General features: G+C 50.2%; 1 protein-coding gene across 5 annotated transcripts in view; it reads left to right on the top strand.

Moving 5' to 3' along the window:
- DOCK11 (dedicator of cytokinesis 11) overlaps nt 1-13,302 on the top strand; it is a 57,539-nt gene that overhangs the window by 6,867 nt on the left and 37,370 nt on the right. For 4 of the 5 annotated variants that reach the window (XM_087972255.1, XM_087972254.1, XM_087972256.1 and 1 more), the window contains exons 3-21: nt 239-328; nt 2,297-2,379; nt 2,753-2,822; nt 3,252-3,347; nt 3,762-3,896; nt 4,632-4,809; nt 5,471-5,550; nt 5,711-5,794; nt 6,253-6,393; nt 6,998-7,198; nt 8,238-8,360; nt 9,036-9,118; nt 9,952-10,074; nt 10,243-10,319; nt 10,734-10,972; nt 11,075-11,140; nt 11,764-11,856; nt 12,146-12,269; nt 13,026-13,147. In XM_087972255.1, coding sequence (XP_087828381.1) covers nt 239-328; nt 2,297-2,379; nt 2,753-2,822; nt 3,252-3,347; nt 3,762-3,896; nt 4,632-4,809; nt 5,471-5,550; nt 5,711-5,794; nt 6,253-6,393; nt 6,998-7,198; nt 8,238-8,360; nt 9,036-9,118; nt 9,952-10,074; nt 10,243-10,319; nt 10,734-10,972; nt 11,075-11,140; nt 11,764-11,856; nt 12,146-12,269; nt 13,026-13,147 — 2,208 coding nt within the window. The remainder of the gene's footprint in view (nt 1-238; nt 329-2,296; nt 2,380-2,752; nt 2,823-3,251; nt 3,348-3,761; nt 3,897-4,631; nt 4,810-5,470; nt 5,551-5,710; nt 5,795-6,252; nt 6,394-6,997; nt 7,199-8,237; nt 8,361-9,035; nt 9,119-9,951; nt 10,075-10,242; nt 10,320-10,733; nt 10,973-11,074; nt 11,141-11,763; nt 11,857-12,145; nt 12,270-13,025; nt 13,148-13,302) is intronic. The other variant, XM_087972253.1, reaches the window with a different exon arrangement.

Genomic DNA, 13,302 nt, shown 5'->3' with positions numbered 1-13,302 from the left:
TACGAGTTGACACATTTCGTTATAAGGTGTGCTGATGGGACCACCTCCAAGGAGGTCCCGTCCAGTCAAAACCTAAAGTTCAGAAGCTGGATCTGCCCTCCTTCCAAGCCTTCGATAGTTAGATGCTTCGGGGGGGGGGGAATCCAGCTCAAGCAGGAAGGGAAGACCTCTCCCCAACTTTCCTTCCACCCAGTGGGGCTTCAGTCATTCTGGCATCATCAACCAACTTTCCTTCCAGCTCTCGGTTATCCATTGCCAGAGGAGAACGGTCCATTCCTCAGTGCCAGAAGATGCTTTGAAGAAGGCCCAGAGTCTCTTTGTCCAAGAGGTGAGACCCCCCACTCCTTTCTTGGGGAGGGGGCATAAAGGTAAAGGTAAATGTTTTCCTCACACATCCGTGCTAGTCGTTTCCGGCTCTAGTGGGCAGCGCTCATCTCCATTACAAAGCCTCCGTGGTCGTGTGGCCGGCATGACTAAATGCCAAAGGCGCATGGAATGCTCTTCCCTTCCCACCAACGGGGTCCCTATTTTTCTACTTGCATTTTTTTTTTTTTACATGCTTTCGAGCTACTAGGTTGGCAGGAGCAAAGGTAGCTCACTCCGTTACACGGTGCTAGGGATTCGAACCGCCAAACTGCCAATCGACAAGCTCAGGGTCTTAGCCCCTGAGCCACTGCATCCCTTTGGGGGAGGGGGCATAGATTGGGCCATTGGTCATGGCCAGAAGGGGGGGAAGAAGCACCGCTGGCCTTGGGACAGAGAGAGTCTCTCTGAAAGTGAGGTGGTCGGTAGTAGCTAAATCGGGTGAATAAATAACACGAAATCAGCAGGTTCGTCTCTAATTTGTGGATGAGGTGGAGAGTTTTCCCTTCTCCACGTAATTGTTGGAGAGGAGACCAGAGCAATAACAAAGCTTTTTCAGCCACAGCCCTTCCTGTACATTTTAGAGTCCTGTTCATTTCCTGTGTGGTTCTCTGCACTCCTCAGCCCTCTGAAGGGATGCTTGAAATCTCCCATCGACTCCCAGCCATCCTGGCTAGAGAAGGATGATGGGAGTTGTAGTCAGTCTCTCTAAGAGGAAGCCCCGGCTTTGGCAGGGCAGCTTCCACACTTCAGCGTCTTCAGAAGAGGAAGCAAGTCACGCGCTTCGTTTCTTCAAACACCCCCTTCCGTGCTTAACTCTGGAGGGCAAAAGCAAAGCCAAAGGACCACGGTTAGGCTGCGTGGCGGCATTTTTATGATCATGATCATCTTTCCGGTGCTACTTTTAAAGGCCTCCTGTCCTTTTTACCGTTTTAAGTGACTCTTATAATCTGCCCCACTTAGTAGACGTGAGTATTCAAAGGCCAGGGGAGGGGGAGGAAATCCGGTCCATAAATAGGCATTCCTGCCCCCAAGGGAGGGATCCAGACTCTCACATCATTCCTGTGAGCCCCCAGAGGGTACAGGGGGGTCTCCGACTTACGATGACAATTGAGGCCAACATTTCTGTTGCAAGACGCTTGCTAAGTGAGATTCCCCCCATTTTACAACCTTTCTTGCCCCAGTCGTTAAGTGAGTCACATGGTTGTTAAGTGAATCTGGCTTCCCTGTGGACTTGGCTCGTCAGCAAAGGGCTCTTGGGACCCTGCGACCGTTATAAACAAGAGCCAGTGGTCAAGTGTCCGAATTCTGATCACATGACCAGTGGGATGCTGCAACGGTCATTAAGTGTGAAAAACGGTCCTAGGTTACTGTTTTCAGTGCCGTTGTAACTTCAGTCACTAAATAAACTGTTGTAAGCCTGGGACCCATGATAAGCCAGGTTATAGACCAGAGGTCTCCAAACTTGGCCGCTTTAAGACTGGTGGGATTCCCCAGCCAGCCCTGCCTGTTTCTTTTTTCTCTTCACCTAAAGTGGAGAGAGATTGCAGAGGAAGGGACTACAAGAGAGCAAGCTCTGCTGGCTGAGGAGAATTGTGGGAGTTGAAGTCCACAAGTCTTGTGGCAATTTAAAGTTTGGGGACCCTTGTTATAGACCTTGGCCAAGCCTTCCAGCTCAATGCCCCCACCATCTCAGTCTGCGTCTGGGGAATCCAAGGCAGCTGCCTCTCCTCCCCCAGAGATGGAGAATGCCAAAGCCCCCCCTTTACACACACACACACACATACACACACACACACACCCGTCTTCATGCATCTAATTTCCTAGCTGCTCCTCAGGGAATTTGCATTCTGTGGTTCCCCTTGGGCTCAGTTTCGCTGCTGCTCCTGTTTGCACGGATGCAATTAATGCTGGGGTTTAATTTTCTTTTCAGTGCATTAAAGCCTACAGCTCAGACTGGCATGTGGTGAACTACAAATACGACGAATATTCGGGTGATTTCCGAATGCTACCGTGGTGAGCCTTTCTTCCTCCGGGGTGTGTGTGTGTGTGTGTGTGTGTGTGTGTGTGTTTCTTGCATGTGCAGGCGGGAACATTGGGATCTTACAACGCCGCCTTTTGCAGGGCCAAACCTGTGTGTTTCGCCTCGGCCTCTGAGAATCCGAGCGGTTTAATTAAACAATGAAGGGTTTAATATAATATAATGTGGACCACCCAACAACTGAGGCTAGGGGAGGAATCCTTGGGCAGGATCCCTCAGAATTGTGATACCCTGTGAGTGAGTTGGCCTCAAGAGTAGCCTTCAGGGACCCTTTCGTTTGTTAATTATTAGTATCTTTTTTTTTTAATTATGGTGTAACTTGAGTAAAACCTGTTGTTCTTCCTCCAGCAAATCCTTCAGGCCAGAGAAGGTTCCAAGCCACGTCTTTGAAACTGATGAAGACTTTGATAAAGACGAGGTGAGAGGATGCGCTAGAGATTCCCACCGGGTGCAGCACGAGTTCCCACCGGGTGCCATAAAGAGACACAATGCAGCACAAAGGCTGCTGTCAACTGAAAAGAGACTCCTTTGGTCTTTTTAGCTGCCAGAAAAAGGGACAGTGCATTCCTTAAGTGCCTAGATAATCGCCCTGGCAGCCCAAAGCAGGAATATTCCTGGAGAGCCTGATTGATGACTCTTGGCTATGGAGGTGTCCCATTGGAGAACATACATCCAGGGGGGTGGGGGGAAGACCAGGGTCAAGGGGGAAATGGTGTATTTTAGTATCGGCTGCATCCAGCTAACACCAACATGGCCACTCCTAAAGACATTTGTGGGGGGAACTTTCATTGAGCTATACCACTTGGTCCCTTTTCCTTGCATTAATTTTGTCTCTTCCGTCTTCCAGGACGCTTCCTCCCTCTGCTCCCAAAAAGGTGGGGTGATCCGGCAAGGCTGGCTGTACAAGGCCAATGTCAACAGTACCATCACGGTGACCATGAAAGTAAGATGGGAGCACTTGGGTTCCGTTTTGCAGAGAAAAGAGAGAAATGGGTTCTAAAGGAACTAGGTTTGTTCTGGGTGGAAAAAAGGCCTCCACGATTCCTGGAGGAATCAAGCTGCTTGAGAAGGGATGAAGTTAGAGGCACAGAACGCAGGTCATGGACGGTCTGTAGACCAGATTGAGAATGCCACAGAAACTATATCTCAGCTGTGGCTGTTTTGCTTCTATACCCCCTGTATAGAAAATGCCACAATTGCTTGTTTTGATGTACTTTTACTTCGCCTGACATTCAAGATTTTGGAACTGTATCTCGAGTAGAAATGAGCAGAATGGAGCTTTCCTACAGTGAGCTCCTCCTCCTCCTCCTCCTCCTCCTCTCCTTCTCCTTCTCCTTCTCCTTCTCCTTCTTCTCAGGTGTTCAAGAGAAGGTACTTCTACCTGACCCAACTTCCAGACGGCTCTTACATCCTCAATTCCTACAAAGATGAGAAGATTTCCAAGGAATCCAAAGGATGCATCTTCCTGGATTCTTGCATAGATGTTGTGCAGGTAAGGACTTGCAAAAGGTTTTGCTAGAGAATTTGTAAGGCCAGAGGCAGATTCATGCTAGAGAGGATCTGGTATGGATCTACTGTCTGTCTCTGTCTGTCTGTCTGTCTGTCTGTCTGTCTGTCTCGTGTCAGTCAATTTATTTCTCCCCGGTTACTGGGAAATAATGTTCAACCAAAGTTCAAGCAAAGGAAAGCAAGAAAACAAAATACTGGAAAACACTCAGCTGGTTTTATGAACCAGTATCGTGTAGATCGGGGTCACCAACCTTTTGGACCTCAGGGACCCCCAAACTCATAATTTTAAATCCCACGGACCAGAGACCCTGGGAAAATCCCCCCTAAAAGTCTGCAGGAAAATTCCCCACCCTGTTTTCCTACCGATCGATCATTCTTTATGTGGGATCGCAGGATACCGTTTCCAATATTGCACTATACCCGTGATGGCAAACCTATGGCACACGTGCCAGAAGTCACCATCACCCCAGATCAAGTAAACTGCGCATGCGCGCACCCGCCACCACCCAACAGCTGATTGTCGGGTATCTGGTGCGGCGGGTGGGGGATGGGGGAGATGCACACACATGGGCAGAGGCAGAGAATAGATGGGGGTGAGGCCAGTCAGAAGTGGGATTGGCCAGTTCTCCGGACTACTCAAAATTCCCGCTACCGGTTCTGCAAAACCAGTCCAAACCGGCTGAATCCCACCTCTGGTGTCCTGCCTTTCTCCCCCCAGTGCCCCAAGATGCGCCGAAACGCCTTTGAGCTCAAGATGCTGGATAAGTACAGCCACTACTTGGCCGCAGAAACAGAGTCGGAGATGGGGGACTGGCTGGCCACTCTGCGGAAGGTCATCCAGGCCAACACGGAGGGCCTGGGGCCGGAGAAGAAGGAGGCGGCCGAGTTCCTGCCTGGTGAGGACCTGCGATGGAGGCGGCTCTTGACGCAACCACACACACACACACACACGCACACACACAAGAAGAGAAGGGAGATGGTGGTGGGTGGAGGCAGGTCTTGACATAATCACAGCCACACAGTAGGAAGGAAAATGGTGGTGGGTGGATCTCCTGGTGGATCCAAGCACTGTTGCTGCTTCAGATCTGATACTGTTTGTACACACGTTCTATTTTCACCCCCTCACCTCCGTGGCTTTCTTAAGACAAGCTTTTCTCAAGATCCCTTCAAGTTCAGCAGAGTCACCGTGCCAAAAACTGCAGAGTTTCCCCTCTTAAAGTGGTTTGCTTCGGCATCAGTTCTCTCTCTCGCACACACACACACACAGAGCCTCTTTGGGGCTTGTGCTGCTGGGCTGCATCCAAAGCAGTTCCCAGAACAGAGAAGGGCGAAACTGAAGGGGGAAAAAAGCCAGGCCACCCTGTGGCATCTGTGAGCGGCTGGATTCATGGCCCTGCTGGCGGGATGTGAAATTCCTGGCCGGCTTTCCTGGCCGGCTTCCCCGCCCGGCTTTCCTGGCCGGCTTCCCCGCCCTCCATCCCAGCCCCCCAGGTCTTCCAGAGGAAACCATCTTCTAGCCAGGTACCTCTGCCACATCTGCTTTTTGTGACTTTGCAGATGAAGAGTCCAGCGGCCACGGAAAGTTGGAGAACATCTTGGAAAGCTTAGGGAGGAGCCTGCATCCAGAGCTGATGAAGGTAACCTGGTGGGCTTGGGGGGTCCCGCCACACAGGTGCAGCCTCCCCTCCTTCCCAGCTTCTCTCTGTCAAAGTTTTCGCTCCCTTCTTTGCTCTGTGCCTGAGTATTTTGCTTCCCCCAGTTTCCATCGATCTCGGCCTCGCGTTTCTTCTCTTCCAGTATGGCCGAGAAACGGAGCAGCTCAGCAAACTCAGCCGCAGCGAAGGCAGGCAGAACCTCTTCTCTTTTGATCCAGAAGTGCAGGTAACCCTTTCGGGGATGGAGGGGCTTAGATTGGGGGGAAAGCATGGCTGACAGGTAGGGAAGGAAGGAAGGAGAGAAGCAGGAGGGAGGGAGGAAAAGGAAGGAGAGAAGGAAGGAGAATCAGAAGGAAGGAGAGATGCAGAAGTAAAGAGGAAGGGAGGAAAAGGAAAGAAGGAAGAAGTAGAGGGAGGGAGAGAGAGAAGGAAGGAGAGAAGCAGGAGCAGGGAGGAAGGAAAGGAAGGAAGGAAAAGGAAAGAAAAAGAAAGAAGGAAGGAAGGAGAAGCAGAGGGAAGGAGGGAGAGAGAGAGGGAGGGAAGGGAAGGAAGGAAGGGAAGATATTTCTGAAAGATGTGCCATCTGCCGTTCCTTTCCAAACATTAACATTGCAAAGGTTTTCTTCTACCTGTCTGCACCTGATCCAGGTGGGAAAATAATCCTTCGCCCTTTTTCTCTTCTAGAGGCTCGATTTCTCTGGACTAGAGGTAGACATCCAACCCTTTGAGGAAAGGAGCCGGCCACGCTTCCTGGTGAACTGCCACAGCCTGACCTTCAACCTCCTGGCCCAGCTGAATGACAGCTCCAAGGACCCCCTTTCCAATGTAGGCCCCCCCCCACCTTGTTACGTTTTTCTTCCCCACATCTTTATTTCCTCCCTCCTAAACAGTTTCCTGATCCTTACAACGTGTCATAAGAACATAAGTCACCTCCTGCTGGATCAGGCTATCTTGTCCAGATGTTCTCCTAGTGGCCAACCAGCACGTGGAAGCCACCAGTCTTCTAGAAGATGCCCCCTTCCGGGCAGTCCCACTTCGGCACTTCAATTGACTATATGCCCACAAGTCATTGTTGACTCTTAACAACCACATAGGTAGATTTTCACCCAGGTGATCTGGCCCCAACTTGGTCCTTCAGGTCTTCCAATGCACTCATCACTGTTGCAACTCAGTCCCTCCATCTTGTTGCTGGTCTTTCTTCTTCTCTTTCCTTCCACCGTTCCCAGCATAACAGCCTTCTCCACCGAGCTGGGTCTTCACATCATGTGTTCAAAGTAGGATCATTTGAGTCTGGTCAACCCTGCCTTGGTGTTCTCAGGAGTGTTTTCCAAAGTTCAGAGCAACCCATTTTTTCCCTTTAAAGTCCAACGTTCCCTTCTGTAGAACATCCAATGAATGTCAACCTCAGGATCTTATTTTGTGTTCCCAGGTGGAGCCGTTCTTCCTCAGCCTGGCTCTCTTTGATCTGAAAAACTGTTGCAAGATCTCAGCAGATTTCCACGTGGACTTAAACTCTGGCTCTGTGCGGGAGATGCTGCACGACTCTTCCGACCAACAGCCTGGAAACAGCCCCGTCAACAGCCGATCCCTCCACGGCATGGCTGAATCCAGTTTGCGCTACATAACGCAGGTGAGAGGTTCTGTGGAGTCCACCTGACCTCAGATTGAACAGGAAGGAAGCCTCCAAGGGAAATAGGAGCTGGATTAAACCTAACATGGAGCAACCTACTATTTAGTTCTCCATAGTCAACTTCATGCCAGAAGAAAATCCTTCAGCAGAACATGAGGTTAAAGCACAGATTTATTCTTGCTCCCCAACAACTGGTCTTATGTTTTGGGGTGGTGGATCCAGATGCTGAGCTCGTTATGATAATGGCATCCTATTGCAAAGCCAGGGCAAGAATGATTGTTACACTGGACACAGTGGATGATTAGTGGGCTGGAGGCTAAAATATACAAAGAACGGTTGCTGGAACTGGGTATGTCTAGTTTGATGAAGAGAAGGACTAGGGGATACAGAATAGCAGCCTTCCAATATCTCAGGGGATGCCCCAAAGAAGAGGCAGTCAAGCTATTCTGCAAAGCACCTAAAGGCAGGACAAGAAGCAATGGGTGGAAACTCATCAAGGAGAGAAGCAACCTGGAATTAAGGAGGAATTTCCTGATGGTTAGAACAAATAATCAGGGGAACAACTTCTCCAGAAGTTGTGGATGCTCCAACACTGGAAGTTTTTAAGAAGAGATTGGGCAACCCTTTGTGTGAAATGGTATGGGGTTTCCTGCCTAAGCAGGGGATTGGACTAGAAGACCTCCAAGGTCCCTTCCAACTCTGTTATTCTATTATTCGACTTCTACACCTGATTGACCAGCAGGAATCTGATTCTGAGGTGCATCCTGGAAACACAGATAGTGTCAGCCAGAGATGAGGGAACTATTTTAGAGCCCAACAGCTTTGTAGGGGAGCGCAACCACCTCTTGGGAGGCCTTCTGTCCTCACTTAAGAGAGAGTTGGTTGAAGTCGGAACACTCTCCTAAGTAAGGACAGACCTGTGTGGCTTAACATGTTTTTGTGTAGGCCTGAGACTCCCTCAAACGATGGCCTTCCCATCGTCTTGTCCATCTTGAGGGGCCTTGTAGGTTCTGATGCTCTGCCTCTCTTTTGCACCAAGGGAGTCTTCTCTGTGACCAATCCACACCCAGAAATTTTCCTTGTTGCCCGGGTGGAGAAGGTGCTTCAAGGGAGCATCGCCCACAGCATTGAGCCCTACGTCAAGAATTCAGATCCTGCAAAGGTACATCTTGATTTCATGGGATGGACTTTGGGATGAGAAAGAAGGCAATGGGTGTCTTAAGGCAGAACCTCTTGTCCCATAAAGCTCCTCCAGTCCATGTTACACCATGGAGGGCAGGAAACATTCTGTGGAGATGACAACGGTGGTTGAGCACATAAGAGGCGTTAATGGCCGGCTGGATTCTGATGTTGCACCCAGCTACGGTTTACAGATCAGAGTGATTGAGCAGACATACCCAGATCAAACAAGCCATGTCTTAGTGCAGCGTGTGAATGTATTTTATGGAAGCTCCACCTAAATAATGTGGCTCCTAGGTCAAATTATGAAGAGATTGAGAGTTGAACATGGACAAGCCATACGGCGTCTCTTGGATTGGGGATAGAGATGGAGGCAGGATTTATTTACTGAGCCACATATGCCACCTTTTGCCCACTTGTACTCTTCCTGGGTAGACAAAGGTGATGGTGAACAATTGGAGATGTTTCAGATGTTCTTAATACACACCTAGTGCATTTATGGGCTTATGTTTGTGGGGGAACCTCACTTCTCCCTTTCTCAGAACTTGCCTTACCTGACTTCTCTGAGATTGGCACCACTGCCTGCCACCACTCCTGATCTTTTGTCTTCCAACTTCAACCAGCTGTCCACATCTGATGTCTTTTCCTTCCTTCACAGACAGCGCAGAAGGTCCACAAGTTGGCCAAGGTGGTATGCAGCCGTCTTGGACGGTACCGGATGCCCTTTGCTTGGGCGGTCAGGTGAGGCTACTTCTTGTGCTGATGCCAAGGCCAACATGTCACCCTTCCCATGAGTGGAAGATGCCAGGAGCCAAGCCACTTGCCCACAGCTACCAGGACAAACTGCCATCTGAAGATGGCATTTGAAGGTTCTTCATGGGAGAAGACCTTCTGTTTTGACTTTGCTCTTCCAGGAGTTTGCTTCTTTTACTCTTCCTCAGAAAGACATTTCCTGGTTGAAATTTCCATCCTTGGAAGTTTGTTGGCCTTTCAGAGTGCACAGCCTACAGGGCTTCCTTTGCCATCCAAACACATCTCCAGAACTGTGGTGGTCTCCCATGGAAAGAATGAGACACAAGCGTGTGTACTCGGGATGGGAGTCCAGAGTAAATTCCAGTGCTCCCTTTTATTGAGATTTTAGTACATAGTAAGCATAATCACAATGTGGATTACAATAATTAGATATAGTACACAGACTTGTTTACAGTTGTCTGAGCTGCTTAATTGTTTCTAGTGTTTGCTTTTAATTTCCTTGCTTTATCTCAGTGACCTTTAGGCAGACATGTATGTATAAGGTCTTAGACTAATCATTACCCAATACCCAAGTCAAAGTTTATTCCCACACAGAACCTGACTAAGAAGAGTAGAAGGTGGCCTATATATGAAGAGTACCAAGCCACTAGTACCAACCAACTCTTGGCATTCTCTTTGCTGGTTGTGTTTCAGCACCTGCTTCCTGGCTAAAACTCCTGGAGCTCCATAAATTCTAATGTTGGGTGTTTACCTGGCAGGCTATGAGGTTTCCATGAGCAGATGGGAACGTTGCTCAAATGTACACCCTTTTCTCTTTCCAGGTCTGTCTTCAAAGACTCCCAAGGTGCCTTGGACCTGGATGGGAAGTTCTCCCCCCTCTATAAGCAAGAGAGCAGCAAGCTCTCCACGGAGGACCTCCTGAAGTTCTTGGCAGAGTATAAGAAGTAAGGCTGCTGGGACAGGGGTGTCCTTCTGCCCCCCTCTGGGGTCAGAAGAGAAGCTTTGGGCTGCAGAAAGTGTAGAGAAAATAGATGTCCCAGATTTTTCATCCCAACATGGTTGAATTGGGCTACCTGGTTTGTCTTCTGAGTTGTTCTTTGTTTTCTGTGCAGACCAGAGAAGACAAAACTACAAGTGATACCTGGCCAACTGAATGTGACATTGGAGTGTGTCCCCTTGGAACTCTCAGGTAAGAACAGAGCAGAAAGATGGAAGAACACGAGACTCATTTTTTGTCATTGATCAGCTTGCGTTTCCTTTGTCTAACCTGGTTTCTGAGCCGTTGGTTGGTTGGTTGGTTGGTTGCCCACTCGGGGGGGGGGGGGTACCAAGTCACCCATCAGTTTGGCCTTAAGCATAGTTATTAACAAAAAACATGGTTTGAAAATTCATGTTGCATATTCTGGAGATGGGACAGATTGACATTCCCCTTCAGGCTGTCAAATCAATGTACAGATAGTGTTCAATTTATTATCACAACTGTGTCCAGAACTTCTGTCACTAAGTGATGAAGTTTTTAAGTGAGTCATGTCAGAGTTTACAACCTTGATACCACAGTTGTTAAGAAAACCCAACTTCTCCCATCGGCTTTGCTTGTCCAAAGAGGGAGCACTGTCACCATGTGCTGCCTCTGGCTCTTGTCCTCCGCCAGACTGCGTCACGGCTGCTTTCATCCCCATCAAGCCCTTTGACGGACAGGAGCAGCGTGGCAGTGTGGCTCTTGAGGTTGATGAATTTGTGCCCGAGGTGGCCAAGTATTGCTGCCCGTTCACCACCTACAGAAACCGGCTCTATGTCTACCCTTTGCATCTGAAGTACGACAGCCAGAAGACGTTCGCCAAGGTGAGTAAGGAGAGGCACAGAAGGGAGGGTGAGGAGAGCTTTCTTGTGGCAAAAATGGGGGCCTAAATGTTCCCTTATGCCCACTGTGGGTCACTCTTCCAGGCAAGGAACATTGCCATCCGGGTGGAATTCAAGGACTCCGACGAAGGAGACGCCAAAGCCTTAAAGGTATTCCAGAGCCCTGCCCAAGGAAGAGATTGTCTCACCAGAAGATGATCCAGCCCTTCTGGCCTCTGGTGGCTCCTGGTGCTGAGGTGGCAAGTGGCCTCTTGGGATACCCTTGTCCTGCCGCCCTCTGGGGCTCATTCCATCTCCAGAACTTTCCTGTCCTTTATGCTCCAACCTCTGGGCCAGATGAGTGATCTCCTTCCCCTTGGAAGGTCCTGTCCACCTACCAGCTGATCTCTAGTCATGGCGATGGGTGGGCTTCCTGATCTTTGTCAAGAGGCCCAGTTGTGTCTCCGTTCCATGTGAATGAAGACAGAAGGTCCACCAGCTTGTCCAGAATTCCCACTAGAGGGAGCCAGTTGACCCCAGTTGGAGCTCTTCAACCTTGGGCTCCTAATCCTGGCCAGTCTGCAACCAGATCTTTCCCACCAACATTTGAATCCTGGCAGTGGGATTCGGTGTGAAAGGATCTCCCTTTCTTGGGGCCCAATTCTGATAAGACTGAGCTGAGCAGGGTTGCCGAGGAAGCGAGGAAAGGACTTTTGACGGCCCAAGGGGATAGTCACGCCTTCCGAGTCTTCTTCTTCCTCCCAGCCTCACTGCCTTCTTCTTACGTCCTGCAGTGCTTCTACGGCAAACCCGGAGGGCCTCTCTTCACCTCGCATGCCTACGCTTGTGTCTTGCACCACAATCAGAGCCCGGAGTTTTACGATGAGGTGAGAAAAAAAGAAGAAGAATAACTAGCAGAGGAGAAGGAGACGGTCGATTCTCTTGAGGGTTGACAGAAATAAGGAGAAAATAAGATGGTTTTCTATTTATAGAACTGAGGACCCTCCTTTGATTTCTTTGATCCAGGTTTTTCAAACTTGGCAACTTAAGACGGGTGGGCTTCGGCTCCCCAGAATTCCCCAGCCGGATAAAACAAAATGCCGATCATCTTTTTTTTTTTAAAGTGAAATCTTGCGAGAATTCAGCCTCCCTTCTCCTCCTCCTCCTGTCGCGTAGATCAAAATCCAGCTTCCCATCCACCTCCATCAGAAGCACCACCTGCTGTTCACCTTCTACCACATCAGCTGCGAAATGAACACAAAGGGGACGGCGAAGAAACAGGACACCGTGGAGACCACAGGTACCCGAGCTCTCCCCTTCCCCGGGGTTCTGGCTGGGTTCCTCAAGGAATGATCCTTAGGGCCCACCTACAAATGATCCCCTGGGATTCTTGCTTAAGATTGCAGGATCCCATGTGGGTCAGTCACCGGGAGCAGAGTTTTGGTCCCCTGAGTTTCTGGACTCGTGCTGGAGCCCATCCTGGGGGAACCTCCCTCTACTGGAATGTTCTGAAAGGTCCCTGAGGACGGGCTCTATCAGGGGGCATTCAGCCGGTTCACACCGGTTCTACAAAACCGGTTGCGGAAATTTTGAGTAGTTCAGAGAACCAGCCAATCCCACCTCTGACTGGCCCCGCCCCCACCTATTCTCCGCCTCCCAAACCCCAGCTGATTGGCTGGGTCTTCTTTGGTTGCCCTGCACAGGAGAATGGAGCTGGAAAGCAGGTTAGTGGGGTGGGGAGGGAAGGGGGATTTTGCAGTATCCTTCCCCTGCCACGCCCACCAAGCCAAGCCACGCCCACAGAACCAGTAGTAAAAAACCTTTGAATCCCACCATTGGTCCGAAGGCTAAACTTCAGGCCGTGCTAACTGACCCAGATTGGCTCCTGAAACATTGTCCTGGGACATGTCGCTTGGCCTTCGTTCGTAACTACCAAAATGCTTGCAGGCTCACCTGGGCTGCGCCTCTGAGCCACAGGTGCCCCCTAAACCTTCTGCAGGCCAGCCAGGCCTTGGCTGATCCCCGTGTCTCTTCTGCCCCCCCGTTCCTCCCCCAGTGGGCTTCGCCTGGCTGCCTTTGCTGAAAGACGGGCTGGTTGTTACCTCTGAGCAGCAGCTCCCCGTCTCCGCCAACCTGCCAGCCGGCTACCTGAGCGCCGGAGATACCGAGGCACGAAAGGTAAGGCGGCTCCGAGGTGGGCTTGTCATCAGGAGGACAACCCAGGGGTGGTTTGGGATGCTACGTTTTTCACCCTTCCAGGCCGAGTGCGGAGCAAATCCACAGAGCTGCACCCAACCAGGCAGGGACCTCAGAGTTCCTTGGCCACGTTTCAA

Source organism: Notechis scutatus, chromosome 10 (assembly GCF_049901735.1).
Source record: "Notechis scutatus isolate UNSWTSFEM ecotype Mainland chromosome 10, rNotScu1.2, whole genome shotgun sequence".
Taxonomy (NCBI): domain Eukaryota; kingdom Metazoa; phylum Chordata; class Lepidosauria; order Squamata; family Elapidae; genus Notechis; species Notechis scutatus.
This window is presented reverse-complemented; position numbering and strand designations above follow the sequence as displayed.